This window comes from Ranitomeya imitator, chromosome 5, assembly GCF_032444005.1.
Source record: "Ranitomeya imitator isolate aRanImi1 chromosome 5, aRanImi1.pri, whole genome shotgun sequence".
NCBI classification, from domain to species: domain Eukaryota; kingdom Metazoa; phylum Chordata; class Amphibia; order Anura; family Dendrobatidae; genus Ranitomeya; species Ranitomeya imitator.
The window spans coordinates 18,590,435-18,610,150 of NC_091286.1; the positions used below are offsets into that span (position 1 = coordinate 18,590,435).

The following is a 19,716-nucleotide window of genomic DNA, read 5'->3' on the forward strand; positions in this document are numbered from 1 at the left end:
GACACTGACACTCGGGGTACAGGATAATGACGCTGACACTGGGGGTACAGGATAATGACTCTGACACTGGGGGTACAGGATAATGACGCTGACACTGGGGGTACAGGATAATGATACTGACACTGGGGGTACAGGATAATGACACTCGGGATACAGGATAATGACACTGACAGTCGGGTGTTGTGAATTCCGCTCTTGGGCTCCCTCCGGTTGTTGTAAGTGGCACTTTTGTGAGTTCTGCTCTTGGGCTCCCTCTTGTGGTTTCTAGTGGTATGGCTGACCCTTGCAGTTAGCTGTCATCAGCTGCCTCCACTTATCGTCTCTTCTGCTCGGCTATTTTAGTCTGGCTCTATCTTCAGCCAGTGCCACTTGTAAATGGTTCCTGGTTGGATTCACATCTCTTTGGAGTTCTCTGTTATCCTGACCAGTTCAGCTAAGCTAAGTTTTTGCTTGCCCTTTTCTGTCCATAGATTGTGGACTTATCCATTCTGTGCTTCTATGTTTGTCCAGCTTATCAGTGTGAATTAATTCTGTCTTGCTGGAAGCTCTGGGAGGCAGATTTGCCCTCCACACCTTTAGTCAGGTGTGGAGATTTTTTGTAAACTCTGCGTGGCCTCCTGTGCTCATCCTGGTTTCATTCTGTGTATGTCTTTTCCCTCTCCACTCACAGTCATTATTTGTGGGGGGCTAATCTATCCTTTGGGGATTTTCTCTGAGGCAAGATAGCTTTCCTGTTTCTATCTTTAGGGGTAGTTAGCTCTTAGGCTGTGACGAGATGCCTAGGGAGAGTTAGGAGCATCCCACGGCTGCTTCTAGTGTTGTGTTGAGCTTAGGGACTGCGGTCAGTACAGTTACCACTTCCTTCAGAGCTCATTCCATGTTGCTCCTAGACCACCGTATCATAACAGTCGGGGTACAGGATAATGACACTGACACTGGGGTACAGGATAATGACACTGACACTCGGGGTACAGGATAATGACCCTGACACTGGGGGTACAGGATAATGACACTGACACTCGGGGTACAGGATAATGACACTGACACTCGGGGTACAGGATAATGACACTGACACTCGGGGTACAGGATAATGACACTGACACTGGGGGTACAGGATAATGATACTGACACTCGGGGTACAGGATAATGATACTGACACTCGGGGTACAGGATAATGACACTGACACTCGGGGTGCAAGATAATGATACTGACACTCGGGGTACAGGATAATGACACTGACACTCGGGGTACAGGATAATGACACTGACACTCGGGGTACAGGATAATGACACTGACACTCGGGGTACAGGATAATGACACTGACACTCGGGGTACAGGATAATGACACTGACACTGGGATACAGGATAATGACGCTGACACTCGTGGAAAAGGATAATGATACTGACACTCGGGGTACAGGATAATGACACTGACACTCGGGGTACAGGATAATGACACTCGGGGTGCAGGATAATGATAATGACACTCGAGGTACAGGATAATGACACTGACACTCGGAGTACAGGATAATGACACTCGGGGTACAGGATAATGACGCTGACACTCGGGGTACAGGATAATGACACTGACACTCGGGGCACAGGATAATGACACTGACACTCGGGGTGCAGGATAATGACACTGACACTCGGGGTACAGGATAATGACGCTGACACTCGGGGTACAGGATAATGACGCTGACACTGGGATACAGGATAATGATGCTGACACTCGTGGAACAGGATAATGATACTGACACTCGGGGTACAGGATAATGACACTGACACTCGGGGTACAGGATAATGACACTCGGGGTGCAGGATAATGATACTGACACTCGAGGTACAGGATAATGACACTGACACTCGGAGTACAGGATAATGACACTCGGGGTACAGGATAATGACACTGACACTCGGGGCACAGGATAATGACACTGACACTCGGGGTGCAGGATAATGACACTGACACTCGGGGTGCAGGATAATGACACTGACACTGGGGGTACAGGATAATGACACTGACACTCGGGGTACAGGATAATGACACTGATACTAGGGGTACAGGATAATGACACTGACACTCGGGGTACAGGATAATGACACTGACACTGGGGGTACAGGATAATGACACTGACACTCGGGGTACAGGATAATGACGCTGACACTCGGGGTACAGGATAATGACGCTGACACTCGGGGTACAGGATAATGACGCTGACACTCGGGGTACAGGATAATGACACTGACACTCGGGGTACAGGCTAATGACACTGACACTCGGGGTGCAGGATAATGACACTGACACTCGGGGTACAGGATAATGACACTGACACTCGGGGTACAGGATAATGACACTGACACTCGGGGTGCAGGATAATGACGCTGACACTGGGGGTACAGGATAATGGCACTGACACTCGGGGTACAGGCTAATGACACTGACACTCGGGGTGCAGGATAATGACACTGACACTCGGGGTACAGGATAATGACACTGACACTCGGGGCACAGGATAATATGATATTCCACATGTCCTGTGCATTATACACCTATAATCACTTACTCTCGGACAGGCGTCTTCACCTTGCTGACCCACCAGAATGTACAAGATTTCGTCCTTCTGCAGTTCGAACACCCCGACCAGCGCTGTCCCATGAGCCCTTGAGGGGGTTTTCACTCCGATCCCACCAGCGGCCCCATAACCCGATATCCTAAAAAAAGAGAAAAAATAAGAACTGAGCGCAATAAAATATAAAACTCCTAATTACCGTGTCGTCACCTACAGGACACAAAAAAGATGTCAATTAGAATTAGAAAACTTCTGAGACTGATACATTTTGTTTTTCACAATTTGCCTCTTCAGAGTTTTTCGCTCTTTTCGTCGGATGTTTCTCTGGGCACTGATGGACAATTATAAACATTACAGACATTTTACACTTTTATTGACAAATCCATGAAGTTTCTATAAACCATCAATATTCACAGCGTTGCCCCTTATTCTCCACACTCCTGCCCCTTATTCTCCACACTCCTGCCCCTTATTCTCCACACTCCTGCCCCTTATTCTCCACACTCCTGCCCCTTATTCTCCACACTCCTGCCCCTTATTCTCCACACTCCTGCCCCTTATTCCCCACACTCCTGCCCCTTATTCCCCACACTCCTGACCCTTATTCTCCACACTTCTGCCCCTTATTCCCCACACTGCTGCCCCTTATTCTCCACACTGCTGCCCCTTATTCCCCACACTCCTGCCCCTTATTCTCCACACTCCTGCACCTTATTCTCCACACTCCTGCCCCTTATTCTCCACACTCCTGTCCCTTATTCCCCACACTCCTGCCCCTTACCTGCCCCTTATTCCCCACACTCCTGCACCTTATTCCCCACACTCCTGCACCTTATTCCCCACACTCCTGCACCTTATTCCCCACACTCCTGCACCTTATTCCCCACACTCCTGCCCCTTATTCCACACTCCTGCCCCTTATTCTCCACACTCCTGCCCCTTATTCCCCACACTCCTGCCCTTTATTCTCCACACTCCTGCCCTTTATTCTCCACACTCCTGCCCCTTATTCTCCACACTCCTGCCCCTTATTCTCCACACTCCTGCCCCTTATTCTCTACACTCCTGCCCCTTATTCTCTACACTCCTGCCCCATATTATGCACACTTCTGCCCCTTATTCCCCACACTACTGCCCCTTATTCTCCACACTCCTGCCCCTTATTCTCCACACTCCTGCACTTTATTCTCCACACTCCTGCCCCTTATTCTCCACACTCCTGCACCTTATTCCCCACACTCCTGCCCCTTATTCTTCACACTCCTGCCCCTTATTCTCCACACTCCTGCCCCTTATTCCCCACACTCCTTCCCCTTATCCTCCACACTCTTGCCCCTTATTCTGCACACTCCTACCCCTTATTCTCCACACTCCTGCCCCTTATTCCCCACACTCCTGACCCTTATTCTCCACACTTCTGCCCCTTAGTCCCCACACTCCTGCCCCTTATTCCCCACACTCCTTCCCCTTATCCTCCACACTCTTGCCCCTTATTCTCCACACTCCTGCCCCTTATTCCCCACACTCCTGCCTTTTATTTTCCACACTCCTGCCCCTTATTCCCCACACTCCTGCCCCTTATTCCCCACACTCCTGCCCCTTATTCCCCACACTCCTGCCCCTTATTCCCCACACTCCTGCCCCTTATTCCCCACACTCCTGCCCCTTATTCCCCACACTCCTGACCCTTATTCTCCACACTTCTGCCCCTTATTCCCCACACTGCTGCCCCTTATTCTCCACACTGCTGCCCCTTATTCCCCACACTCCTGCCCCTTATTCTCCACACTCCTGCACCTTATTCTCCACACTCCTGCCCCTTTTTCTCCACACTCCTGTCCCTTATTCCCCACACTCCTGCCCCTTACCTGCCCCTTATGCCCCACACTCCTGCACCTTATTCCCCACACTCCTGCACCTTATTCCCCACACTCCTGCACCTTATTCCCCACACTCCTGCACCTTATTCCCCACACTCCTGCCCCTTATTCCACACTCCTGCCCCTTATTCTCCACACTCCTGCCCCTTATTCCCCACACTCCTGCCCCTTATTCTCCACACTCCTGCCCCTTATTCTCCACACTCCTGCCCCTTATTCTCCACACTCCTGTCCCTTATTCCCCACACTTCTGCCCCTTACCTGCCCCTTATTCCCCACACTCCTGCACCTTATTCCCCACACTCCTGCACCTTATTCCCCACACTCCTGCACCTTATTCCCCACACTCCTGCACCTTATTCCCCACACTCCTGCCCCTTATTCTCCACACTCCTGCCCCTTATTCTCCACACTCCTGCCCCTTATTCCCCACACTCCTGCCCCTTAATCTCCACACTCCTGCCCCTTATTCTCCACACTCCTGCCCCTTATTCTCCACACTCCTGCCCCTTATTCTCCACACTCCTGCCCCTTATTCTCTACACTCCTGCCCCTTATTCTCTACACTCCTGCCCCTTATTCTCTACACTCCTGCCCCTTATTCTGCACACTTCTGCCCCTTATTCTCCACACTCCTGCACCTTATTCTCCACACTCCTGCCCCTTATTCTCCACACTTCTGTCCCTTATTCCCCACACTCCTGCCCCTTACCTGCCCCTTATTCCCCACACTCCTGCACCTTATTCCCCACACTCCTGCACCTTATTCCCCACACTCCTGCACCTTATTCCCCACACTCCTGCACCTTATTCCCCACACTCCTGCCCCTTATTCCCCACACTCCTGCCCCTTATTCCCCACACTCCTGCCCCTTATTCTCCACACTCCTGCCCCTTATTCTCCACACTCCTGCCCCTTATTCTCCACACTCCTGCCCCTTATTCTCTACACTCCTGCCCCTTATTCTGCACACTCCTGCCCCTTATTCTCCACACTCCTGCCCCTTATTCTCCACACTCCTGCACTTTATTCTCCACACTCCTGCCCCTTATTCCCCACACTCAAGCCCTTTATTCCCCACACTCCTGCACCTTATTCCCCACACTCCTGCACCTTATTCCCCACACTCCTGCACCTTATTCCCCACACTCCTGCCTCTTATCCTCCACAATCCTGCCTCTTATTCCCCACACTCCTGCCCCTTATTCCCCACACTCCTGCCCCTTATTCTCCACACTCCTGCCCATTATTCCCCACACTTCTGCCCCTTATTCCCCACACTCCTGCCCCTTATTCCCCACACTCCTGCACCTTATTCTCCACACTCCTGCCCTTTATTCTCCACACTCCTGCCCCTTATTCCCCACACTCCGGCCCCTTATTCTCCACACTCCAGCCCCTTATTCTCCACAATTCTGCCCCTTATTCCCCACACTCCGGCCCCTTATTCTCCATACTCCGGCCCCTTATTCTCCACACTCCTGCCCCTTATTCTCCTCACTCCTGCCCCTTATTCCCCACACTCCTGCACCTTATTCCCCACACTCCTGCACCTTATTCCCCACACTCCTGCACCTTATTCCCCACACTCCTGCACCTTATTCCCCACACTCCTGCACCTTATTCCCCACACTCCTGCCCCTTATTCCCCACACTCCTGCCCCTTATTCCCCACACTCCTGCCCCTTATTCTCCACACTCCTGCCCCTTATTCTCCACACTCCTGCCCCTTATTCTCCACACTCCTGCCCCTTATTCTCTACACTCCTGCCCCTTATTCTGCACACTCCTGCCCCTTATTCTCCACACTCCTGCCCCTTATTCTCCACACTCCTGCACTTTATTCTCCACACTCCTGCCCCTTATTCCCCACACTCAAGCCCTTTATTCCCCACACTCCTGCACCTTATTCCCCACACTCCTGCACCTTATTCCCCACACTCCTGCACCTTATTCCCCACACTCCTGCCTCTTATCCTCCACAATCCTGCCTCTTATTCCCCACACTCCTGCCCCTTATTCCCCACACTCCTGCCCCTTATTCTCCACACTCCTGCCCATTATTCCCCACACTTCTGCCCCTTATTCCCCACACTCCTGCCCCTTATTCCCCACACTCCTGCACCTTATTCTCCACACTCCTGCCCTTTATTCTCCACACTCCTGCCCCTTATTCCCCACACTCCGGCCCCTTATTCTCCACACTCCAGCCCCTTATTCTCCACAATTCTGCCCCTTATTCCCCACACTCCGACCCCTTATTCTCCATACTCCGGCCCCTTATTCTCCACACTCCTGCCCCTTATTCTCCTCACTCCTGCCCCTTATTCCCCACACTCCTGCACCTTATTCCCCACACTCCTGCACCTTATTCCCCACACTCCTGCACCTTATTCCCCACACTCCTGCACCTTATTCCCCACACTCCTGCCCCTTATTCCACACTCCTGCCCCTTATTCTCCACACTCCTGCCCCTTATTCCCCACACTCCTGCCCTTTATTCTCCACACTCCTGCCCTTTATTCTCCACACTCCTGCCCCTTATTCTCCACACTCCTGCCCCTTATTCTCCACACTCCTGCCCCTTATTCTCTACACTCCTGCCCCTTATTCTCTACACTCCTGCCCCATATTATGCACACTTCTGCCCCTTATTCCCCACACTACTGCCCCTTATTCTCCACACTCCTGCCCCTTATTCTCCACACTCCTGCACTTTATTCTCCACACTCCTGCCCCTTATTCTCCACACTCCTGCACCTTATTCCCCACACTCCTGCCCCTTATTCTTCACACTCCTGCCCCTTATTCTCCACACTCCTGCCCCTTATTCCCCACACTCCTTCCCCTTATCCTCCACACTCTTGCCCCTTATTCTGCACACTCCTACCCCTTATTCTCCACACTCCTGCCCCTTATTCCCCACACTCCTGACCCTTATTCTCCACACTTCTGCCCCTTAGTCCCCACACTCCTGCCCCTTATTCCCCACACTCCTTCCCCTTATCCTCCACACTCTTGCCCCTTATTCTCCACACTCCTGCCCCTTATTCCCCACACTCCTGCCTTTTATTTTCCACACTCCTGCCCCTTATTCCCCACACTCCTGCCCCTTATTCCCCACACTCCTGCCCCTTATTCCCCACACTCCTGCCCCTTATTCCCCACACTCCTGCCCCTTATTCCCCACACTCCTGACCCTTATTCCCCACACTCCTGACCCTTATTCTCCACACTTCTGCCCCTTATTCCCCACACTGCTGCCCCTTATTCTCCACACTGCTGCCCCTTATTCCCCACACTCCTGCCCCTTATTCTCCACACTCCTGCACCTTATTCTCCACACTCCTGCCCCTTTTTCTCCACACTCCTGTCCCTTATTCCCCACACTCCTGCCCCTTACCTGCCCCTTATGCCCCACACTCCTGCACCTTATTCCCCACACTCCTGCACCTTATTCCCCACACTCCTGCACCTTATTCCCCACACTCCTGCACCTTATTCCCCACACTCCTGCCCCTTATTCCACACTCCTGCCCCTTATTCTCCACACTCCTGCCCCTTATTCCCCACACTCCTGCCCCTTATTCTCCACACTCCTGCCCCTTATTCTCCACACTCCTGCCCCTTATTCTCCACACTCCTGTCCCTTATTCCCCACACTTCTGCCCCTTACCTGCCCCTTATTCCCCACACTCCTGCACCTTATTCCCCACACTCCTGCACCTTATTCCCCACACTCCTGCACCTTATTCCCCACACTCCTGCACCTTATTCCCCACACTCCTGCCCCTTATTCTCCACACTCCTGCCCCTTATTCTCCACACTCCTGCCCCTTATTCCCCACACTCCTGCCCCTTAATCTCCACACTCCTGCCCCTTATTCTCCACACTCCTGCCCCTTATTCTCCACACTCCTGCCCCTTATTCTCCACACTCCTGCCCCTTATTCTCTACACTCCTGCCCCTTATTCTCTACACTCCTGCCCCTTATTCTCTACACTCCTGCCCCTTATTCTGCACACTTCTGCCCCTTATTCTCCACACTCCTGCACCTTATTCTCCACACTCCTGCCCCTTATTCTCCACACTTCTGTCCCTTATTCCCCACACTCCTGCCCCTTACCTGCCCCTTATTCCCCACACTCCTGCACCTTATTCCCCACACTCCTGCACCTTATTCCCCACACTCCTGCACCTTATTCCCCACACTCCTGCACCTTATTCCCCACACTCCTGCACCTTATTCCCCACACTCCTGCCCCTTATTCCCCACACTCCTGCCCCTTATTCCCCACACTCCTGCCCCTTATTCTCCACACTCCTGCCCCTTATTCTCCACACTCCTGCCCCTTATTCTCCACACTCCTGCCCCTTATTCTCTACACTCCTGCCCCTTATTCTGCACACTCCTGCCCCTTATTCTCCACACTCCTGCCCCTTATTCTCCACACTCCTGCACTTTATTCTCCACACTCCTGCCCCTTATTCCCCACACTCAAGCCCTTTATTCCCCACACTCCTGCACCTTATTCCCCACACTCATGCACCTTATTCCCCACACTCCTGCACCTTATTCCCCACACTCCTGCCTCTTATCCTCCACAATCCTGCCTCTTATTCCCCACACTCCTGCCCCTTATTCCCCACACTCCTGCCCCTTATTCTCCACACTCCTGCCCATTATTCCCCACACTTCTGCCCCTTATTCCCCACACTCCTGCCCCTTATTCCCCACACTCCTGCACCTTATTCTCCACACTCCTGCCCTTTATTCTCCACACTCCTGCCCCTTATTCCCCACACTCCGGCCCCTTATTCTCCACACTCCGGCCCCTTATTCTCCACAATTCTGCCCCTTATTCCCCACACTCCGGCCCCTTATTCTCCATACTCCGGCCCCTTATTCTCCACACTCCTGCCCCTTATTCTCCACACTCCTGCCCCTTATTCTCCACACTCCTGCCCCTTATTCTCCACACTCCTGCCCCTTATTCTCCACACTCCTGCCCCTTATTCTCCACACTCCTGCCCCTTATTCCCCACACTCCGGCCCCTTATTCACCACACTCCGGCCCCTTATTCTCCACAATTCTGCCCCTTATTCCCCACACTCCGGCCCCTTATTCTCCATACTCCGGCCCCTTATTCTCCACACTCCTGCCCCTAATTCTCCACACTCCTGCCCCTTATTCTCCACACTCTGCCCCTTATTCTCCACACTCCTGCCCCTTATTCTCCACACTCCTGCCCCTTATTCTCCACACTCCTGCCCCTTATCCTCCACACTCCTGCCCCTTATCCTCCACACTCCTGCCCCTTATCCTCCACACTCCTGCCCCTTATCCTCCACACTCCTGCCCCTTATTCTCCACACTCCTGCCCCTTATTCCCCACACTCCTGACCCTTATTCTCCACACTTCTGCCCCTTATTCCCCACACTACTGCCACTTATTCTCCACACTTCTGCCCCTTATTCCCCACACTCCTGCCCCTTATTCTCCACACTCCTGCCCCTTATTCTCCACACTCCTGCCCCTTATTCTCCACACTCCTGCCCCTTATTCTCCACACTCCTGCCCCTTATTCTCCACACTCCTGCCACTTATTCTCCACACTCCTGCCCCTTATTCTCCACACTCCTGCCCCTTATCCTCCACACTCCTGCCCCTTATCCTCCACACTCCTGCCCCTTATCCTCCACACTCCTGCCCCTTATCCTCCACTCTCCTGCCCCTTATTCCCCACACTTTTGACCCTTATTCTCCACACTTCTGCCCCTTATTCCCCACACTACTGCCCCTTATTCTCCACACTCCTGCCCCTTATTCCCCACACTCCTGACCCTTATTCTCCACACTCCTGCACCTTATTCTCCACACTCCTGCCCCTTATTCTCCACACTCCTGTCCCTTATTCCCCACACTCCTGCCCCTTACCTGCCCCTTATTCCCCACACTCCTGCACCTTATTCCCCACACTCCTGCACCTTATTCCCCACACTCCTGCACCTTATTCCCCACACTCCTGCACCTTATTCCCCACACTCCTGCCCCTTATTCCCCACACTCCTGCACCTTATTCCCCACACTCCTGCACCTTATTCCCCACACTCCTGCACCTTATTCCCCACACTCCTGCACCTTATTCCCCACACTCCTGCACCTTATTCCCCACACTCCTGCCCCTTATTCCCCACACTCCTGCCCCTTATTCCCCACACTCCTGCCCCTTATTCTCCACACTCCTGCCCCTTATTCTCCACACTCCTGCCCCTTATTCTCCACACTCCTGCCCCTTATTCTCTACACTCCTGCCCCTTATTCTGCACACTCCTGCCCCTTATTCTCCACACTCCTGCCCCTTATTCTCCACACTCCTGCACTTTATTCTCCACACTCCTGCCCCTTATTCCCCACACTCAAGCCCTTTATTCCCCACACTCCTGCACCTTATTCCCCACACTCCTGCACCTTATTCCCCACACTCCTGCACCTTATTCCCCACACTCCTGCCTCTTATCCTCCACAATCCTGCCTCTTATTCCCCACACTCCTGCCCCTTATTCCCCACACTCCTGCCCCTTATTCTCCACACTCCTGCCCATTATTCCCCACACTTCTGCCCCTTATTCCCCACACTCCTGCCCCTTATTCCCCACACTCCTGCACCTTATTCTCCACACTCCTGCCCTTTATTCTCCACACTCCTGCCCCTTATTCCCCACACTCCGGCCCCTTATTCTCCACACTCCGGCCCCTTATTCTCCACAATTCTGCCCCTTATTCCCCACACTCCGGCCCCTTATTCTCCATACTTCGGCCCCTTATTCTCCACACTCCTGCCCCTTATTCTCCACACTCCTGCCCCTTATTCTCCACACTCCTGCCCCTTATTCTCCACACTCCTGCCCCTTATTCTCCACACTCCTGCCCCTTATTCTCCACACTCCTGCCCCTTATTCCCCACACTCCGGCCCCTTATTCACCACACTCCGGCCCCTTATTCTCCACAATTCTGCCCCTTATTCCCCACACTCCGGCCCCTTATTCTCCATACTCCGGCCCCTTATTCTCCACACTCCTGCCCCTAATTCTCCACACTCCTGCCCCTTATTCTCCACACTCTGCCCCTTATTCTCCACACTCCTGCCCCTTATTCTCCACACTCCTGCCCCTTATTCTCCACACTCCTGCCCCTTATCCTCCACACTCCTGCCCCTTATCCTCCACACTCCTGCCCCTTATCCTCCACACTCCTGCCCCTTATCCTCCACACTCCTGCCCCTTATTCTCCACACTCCTGCCCCTTATTCCCCACACTCCTGACCCTTATTCTCCACACTTCTGCCCCTTATTCCCCACACTACTGCCACTTATTCTCCACACTTCTGCCCCTTATTCCCCACACTCCTGCCCCTTATTCTCCACACTCCTGCCCCTTATTCTCCACACTCCTGCCCCTTATTCTCCACACTCCTGCCCCTTATTCTCCACACTCCTGCCACTTATTTTCCACACTCCTGCCCCTTATTCTCCACACTCCTGCCCCTTATCCTCCACACTCCTGCCCCTTATCCTCCACACTCCTGCCCCTTATCCTCCACACTCCTGCCCCTTATCCTCCACTCTCCTGCCCCTTATTCCCCACACTTTTGACCCTTATTCTCCACACTTCTGCCCCTTATTCCCCACACTACTGCCCCTTATTCTCCACACTCCTGCCCCTTATTCCCCACACTCCTGACCCTTATTCTCCACACTCCTGCACCTTATTCTCCACACTCCTGCCCCTTATTCTCCACACTCCTGTCCCTTATTCCCCACACTCCTGCCCCTTACCTGCCCCTTATTCCCCACACTCCTGCACCTTATTCCCCACACTCCTGCACCTTATTCCCCACACTCCTGCACCTTATTCCCCACACTCCTGCACCTTATTCCCCACACTCCTGCCCCTTATTCTCCACACTCCTGCCCCTTATTCTCCACACTCCTGCCCCTTATTCCCCACACTCCTGCCCCTTATTCCCCACACTCCTGCCCCTTATTCTCCACACTCCTGCCCCTTATTCTCCACACTCCTGCCCCATATTCTCCACACTCCTGCCCCTTATTCTCTACACTCCTGCCCCATATTATGCACACTTCTACCCCTTATTCCCCACACTACTGCCCCTTATTCTCCACACTCCTGCCCCTTATTCTCCACACTCCTGCGCTTTATTCTCCACACTCCTGCCCCTTATTCTCCACACTCCTGAACCTTATTCCCCACACTCCTGCCCCTTATTCTTCACACTCCTGCCCCTTATTCTCCACACTCCTGCCCCTTATTCCCCACACTCCTTCCCCTTATCCTCCACACTCTTGCCCCTTATTCTGCACACTCCTACCCCTTATTCTCCACACTTCTGCCCCTTATTCCCCACACTACTGCCCCTTATTCTCCACACTCCTGCCCCTTATTCCCCACACTCCTGACCCTTATTCTCCACACTCCTGCACCTTATTCTCCACACTCCTGCCCCTTATTCTCCACACTCCTGCCCCTTATTCCCCACACTCCTGCCCCTTACCTGCCCCTTATTCCCCACACTCCTGCACCTTATTCCCCACACTCCTGCACCTTATTCCCCACACTCCTGCACCTTATTCCCCACACTCCTGCACCTTATTCCCCACACTCCTGCCCCTTATTCCACACTCCTGCCCCTTATTCTCCACACTCCTGCCCCTTATTCCCCACACTCCTGCCTCTTATTCTCCACACTCCTGCCCCTTATTCTCCACACTCCTGCCCCTTATTCTCCACACTCCTGCCCCTTATTCTCCACACTCCTGCCCCTTATTCTCTACACTCCTGCCCCATATTATGCACACTTCTACCCCTTATTCCCCACACTACTGCCCCTTATTCTCCACACTCCTGCCCCTTATTCTCCACACTCCTGCGCTTTATTCTCCACACTCCTGCCCCTTATTCTCCACACTCCTGCACCTTATTCCCCACACTCCTGCCCCTTATTCTTCACACTCCTGCCCCTTATTCTCCACACTCCTGCCCCTTATTCCCCACACTCCTTCCCCTTATCCTCCACACTCTTGCCCCTTATTCTGCACACTCCTACCCCTTATTCTCCACACTCCTGCCCCTTATTCCCCACACTCCTGACCCTTATTCTCCACACTTCTGCCCCTTAGTCCCCACACTCCTGCCCCTTATTCCCCACACTCCTTCCCCTTATCCTCCACACTCTTGCCCCATATTCTCCACACTCCTGCCCCTTATTCCCCACACTCCTGCCTTTTATTTTCCACACTCCTGACCCTTATTCCCCACACTCCTGCCCCTTATTCTCCACACTGCTGCCCCTTATTCCCCACACTCCTGCCCCTTATTCTCCACACTCCTGCTCCTTATTCTCCACACTCCTGCCCCTTATTCTCCACACTCCTGCCCCTTACCTGCCCCTTATGCCCCACACTCCTGCACCTTATGCCCCACACTCCTGCACCTTATTCCCCACACTCCTGCACCTTATTCCCCACACTCCTGCACCTTATTCCCCACACTCCTGCACCTTATTCCCCACACTCCTGCCCCTTATTCCACACTCCTGCCCCTTATTCCCCACACTCCTGCCCCTTATTCTCCACACTCCTGCCCCTTATTCTCCACACTCCTGCCCCTTATTCTCCACACTCCTGTCCCTTATTCCCCACACTCCTGCCCTTTACCTGCCCCTTATTCCCCACACTCCTGCACCTTATTCCCCACACTCCTGCACCTTATTCCCCACACTCCTGCACCTTATTCCCCACACTCCTGCACCTTATTCCCCACACTCCTGCCCCTTATTCCACACTCCTGCCCCTTATTCTCCACACTCCTGCCCCTTATTCCCCACACTCCTGCCCCTTATTCTCCACACTCCTGCCCCTTATTCTCCACACTCCTGCCCCTTATTCTCCACACTCCTGCCCCTTATTCTCCACACTCCTGCCCCTTATTCTCCACACTCCTGCCCCTTATTCTCCACACTCCTGCCCCTTATTCTCTACACTCCTGCCCCTTATTCTCTACACTCCTGCCCCTTATTCTGCACACTTCTGCCCCTTATTCTCCACACTCCTGCACCTTATTCTCCACACTCCTGCCCCTTATTCTCCACACTCCTGTCCCTTATTCCCCACACTCCTGCCCCTTACCTGCCCCTTATTCCCCACACTCCTGCACCTTATTCCCCACACTCCTGCACCTTATTCCCCACACTCCTGCCCCTTATTCCACACTCCTGCCCCTTATTCTACACACTCCTGCCCCTTATTCCCCACACTCCTGCCCCTTATTCTCCACACTCCTGCCCCTTATTCTCTACACTCCTGCCCCTTATTCTGCACACTTCTGCCCCTTATTCCCCACATTACTGCCCCTTATTCTCCACACTCCTGCCCCTTATTCTCCACACTCCTGCACTTTATTCTCCACACTCCTGCCCCTTATTCCCCACACTCCTGCCTTTTATTTTCCACACTCCTGACCCTTATTCCCCACACTCCTGCACCTTATTCCCCACACTCCTGCACCTTATTCTCCACACTCCTGCCTCTTATCCTCCACAATCCTGCCTCTTATTCCCCACACTCCTGCCCCTTATTCCCCACACTCCTGTCCCTTATTCTCCACACTCCTGCCCATTATTCCCCACACTTCTGCCCCTTATTCCCCACACTCCTGCCCCTTATTCCCCACACTCCTGCACCTTATTCTCCACACTCCTGCCCCTTATTCTCCACACTCCTGCCCCTTATTCCCCACACTCCGGCCCCTTATTCTCCACACTCCGGCCCCTTATTCTCCACAATTCTGCCCCTTATTCCACACACTCCGGCCCCTTATTCTCCACACTCCGGCCCCTTATTCTCCACACTCCTGCCCCTTATTCTCCACACTCCTGCCCCTTATTCTCCACACTCCTGCCCCTTATTCTCCACACTCCTGCCCCTTATCCTCCACACTCCTGCCCCTTATCCTCCACACTCCTGCCCCTTATCCTCCACACTCCTGCCCCTTATCCTCCACACTCCTGCCCCTTATCCTCCACACTCCTGCCCCTTATTCTCCACACTCCTGCCCCTTATTCCCCACACTCCTGACCCTTATTCTCCACACTTCTGCCCCTTATTCCCCACACTACTGCCACTTATTCTCCAGACTTCTGCCCCTTATTCCCCACACTCCTGCCCCTTATTCTCCACACTCCTGCACCTTATTCTCCACACTCCTGCCCCTTATTCTCCACACTCCTGCCCCTTATTCCCTACACTCCTGCCCCTTATTCTCCACACTCCTGCACCTTATTCTCCACACTCCTGCCCCTTATTCTCCACACTCCTGACCCTTATTCCCTACACTCCTGACCCTTATTCTCCACACTTCTGCCCCTTATTCCCCACACTGCTGCCCCCTATTCTCCACACTGCTGCCCCTTATTCTCCACACTCCTGCCCCTTATTCTCCACACTCCTGCACCTTATTCTCCACACTCCTGTCCCTTATTCTCCACACTTCTGTCCTTTATTCCCCACACTCCTGCCCCTTACCTGCCCCTTATTCCCCACACTCCTGCACCTTATTCCCCACACTCCTGCACCTTATTCCCCACACTCCTGCACCTTATTCCCCACACTCCTGTACCTTATTCCCCACACTCCTGCCCCCTATTCTCCACACTCCTGCCCCTTATTCTCCACACTCCTGCCCCTTATTCCCCACACTCCTGCCCCTTATTCTCCACACTCCTGCCCCTTATTCTCCACACTCCTGCCCCTTATTCTCCACACTCCTGCCCCTTATTCTCCACACTCCTGCCCCTTATTCTCTACACTCCTGCCTCTTATTCTCTACACTCCTGCCCCTTATTCTGCACACTTCTGCCCCTTATTCCCCACACTCCTGCCCCTTATTCTCCACACTCCTGCACTTTATTCTCCACACTCCTGCCCCTTATTCTCCACACTCCTGCACCTTATTCCCCACACTCCTGCCCCTTATTCTTCACACTCCTGCCCCTTATTCTCCACACTCCTGCCCCTTATTCCCCACACTCCTTCCCCTTATCCTCCACACTCTTGCCCCTTATTCTCCACACTCCTGCCCCTTATTCCCCACACTCCTGACCCTTATTCTCCACACTTCTGCCCCTTAGTCCCCACACTTCTGCCCCTTATTCTCCACACTCCTGCCCCTTATTCTCCACACTCCTGCCCCTTATTATCCACACTCCTCCCCCTTATTCCCCACAATACTGCCCCTTTTTCCCCACACTCCTGCCTTTTATTCTCCACACTCCTGCCCCTTATTCCCCACACTCCTGACCCTTATTCTCCACACTCCTGCACTTTATTCTCCACACTCCTGCCCCTTATTCTCCACACTTCCGCACCTTATTCCCCACACTCCTGCCCCTTATTCTCCACACTCCTGCCCCTTATCCTCCACACTCCTGCCCCTTATCCTCCACACTCCTGCCCCTTATTCTCCACACTCCTGCACTTTATTCTCCACACTCCTGCCCCTTATTCTCCACACTCCTGCACCTTATTCCCCACACTCCTGCCCCTTATTCTTCACACTCCTGCCCCTTATTCTCCACACTCCTTCCCCTTATCCTCCACACTCTTGCCCCTTATTCTCCACACTCCTGCCCCTTATTCCCCACACTCCTGACCCTTATTCTCCACACTTCTGCCCCTTAGTCCCCACACTACTGCCCCTTATTCTCCACACTCCTGCCCCTTATTCTCCACACTCCTGCCCCTTATTCTTCACACTCCTCCCCCTTATTCCCCACAATACTGCCCCTTATTCCCCACACTCCTGCCTTTTATTCTCCACACTCCTGCCCCTTATTCCCCACACTCCTGCCCCTTATTCCCCACACTCCTGCCCCTTATTCCCCACACTCCTGCCCCTTATTCCCCACACTCCTGACCCTTATTCTCCACACTTCTGCCCCTTATTCCCCACACTGCTGCCCCTTATTCTCCACACTGCTGCCCCTTATTCTCCACACTGCTGCCCCTTATTCCCCACACTCCTGCCCCTTATTCTCCACACTCCTGCCCCTTATTCTCCACACTCCTGCCCCTTATTCTCCACACTCCTGCCCCTTATTCTCCACACTCCTGCCCCTTATTCCCCACACTACTGCCACTTATTCCACACACTCCGGCCCCTTATTCTCCACACTCCGGCCCCTTATTCTCCACACTCCTGCCCCTTATTCTCCACACTCCTGCCCCTTATTCTCCACACTCCTGCCCCTTATTCTCCACACTCCTGCCCCTTATCCTCCACACTCCTGCCCCTTATCCTCCACACTCCTGCCCCTTATCCTCCACACTCCTGCCCCTTATCCTCCACACTCCTGCCCCTTATCCTCCACACTCCTGCCCCTTATTCTCCACACTCCTGCCCCTTATTCCCCACACTCCTGACCCTTATTCTCCACACTTCTGCCCCTTATTCCCCACACTACTGCCACTTATTCTCCAGACTTCTGCCCCTTATTCCCCACACTCCTGCCCCTTATTCTCCACACTCCTGCACCTTATTCTCCACACTCCTGCCCCTTATTCTCCACACTCCTGCCCCTTATTCCCTACACTCCTGCCCCTTATTCTCCACACTCCTGCACCTTATTCTCCACACTCCTGCCCCTTATTCTCCACACTCCTCACCCTTATTCCCCACACTCCTGACCCTTATTCTCCACACTTCTGCCCCTTATTCCCCACACTGCTGCCCCCTATTCTCCACACTGCTGCCCCTTATTCTCCACACTCCTGCCCCTTATTCTCCACACTCCTGCACCTTATTCTCCACACTCCTGTCCCTTATTCTCCACACTCCTGTCCTTTATTCCCCACACTCCTGCCCCTTACCTGCCCCTTATTCCCCACACTCCTGCACCTTATTCCCCACACTCCTGCACCTTATTCCCCACACTCCTGCACCTTATTCCCCACACTCCTGTACCTTATTCCCCACACTCCTGCCCCTTATTCTCCACACTCCTGCCCCTTATTCTCCACACTCCTGCCCCTTATTCCCCACACTCCTGCCCCTTATTCTCCACACTCCTGCCCCTTATTCTCCACACTCCTGCCCCTTATTTTCCACACTCCTGCCCCTTATTCTCCACACTCCTGCCCCTTATTCTCTACACTCCTGCCTCTTATTCTCTACACTCCTGCCCCTTATTCTGCACACTTCTGCCCCTTATTCCCCACACTCCTGCCCCTTATTCTCCACACTCCTGCACTTTATTCTCCACACTCCTGCCCCTTATTCTCCACACTCCTGCACCTTATTCCCCACACTCCTGCCCCTTATTCTTCACACTCCTGCCCCTTATTCTCCACACTCCTGCCCCTTATTCCCCACACTCCTTCCCCTTATCCTCCACACTCTTGCCCCTTATTCTCCACACTCCTGCCCCTTATTCCCCACACTCCTGACCCTTATTCTCCACACTTCTGCCCCTTAGTCCCCACACTTCTGCCCCTTATTCTCCACACTCCTGCCCCTTATTCTCCACACTCCTGCCCCTTATTATCCACACTCCTCCCCCTTATTCCCCACAATACTGCCCCTTTTTCCCCACACTCCTGCCTTTTATTCTCCACACTCCTGCCCCTTATTCCCCACACTCCTGACCCTTATTCTCCACACTCCTGCACTTTATTCTCCACACTCCTGCCCCTTATTCTCCACACTTCCGCACCTTATTCCCCACACTCCTGCCCCTTATTCTTCACACTCCTGCCCCTTATCCTCCACACTCCTGCCCCTTATCCTCCACACTCCTGCCCCTTATTCTCCACACTCCTGCACTTTATTCTCCACACTCCTGCCCCTTATTCTCCACACTCCTGCACCTTATTCCCCACACTCCTGCCCCTTATTCTTCACACTCCTGCCCCTTATTCTCCACACTCCTTCCCCTTATTCTCCACACTCCTGCCCCTTATTCCCCACACTCCTGACCCTTATTCTCCACACTTCTGCCCCTTAGTCCCCACACTACTGCCCCTTATTCTCCACACTCCTGCCCCTTATTCTCCACACTCCTGCCCCTTATTCTTCACACTCCTCCCCCTTATTCCCCACAATACTGCCCCTTATTCCCCACACTCCTGCCTTTTATTCTCCACACTCCTGCCCCTTATTCCCCACACTCCTGCCCCTTAT

General features: G+C 53.4%; 1 protein-coding gene across 1 annotated transcript in view; it reads right to left on the reverse strand.

The window, feature by feature from the left end:
- ALK (ALK receptor tyrosine kinase) overlaps positions 1 to 19,716 on the reverse strand; it is a 750,864-nt gene that overhangs the window by 81,053 nt on the left and 650,095 nt on the right. Inside the window, exon 13 of the mRNA XM_069768364.1 lies at positions 2,569 to 2,716. Within this exon, the coding sequence (XP_069624465.1) occupies positions 2,569 to 2,716 (148 nt within the window). The remainder of the gene's footprint in view (positions 1 to 2,568; positions 2,717 to 19,716) is intronic.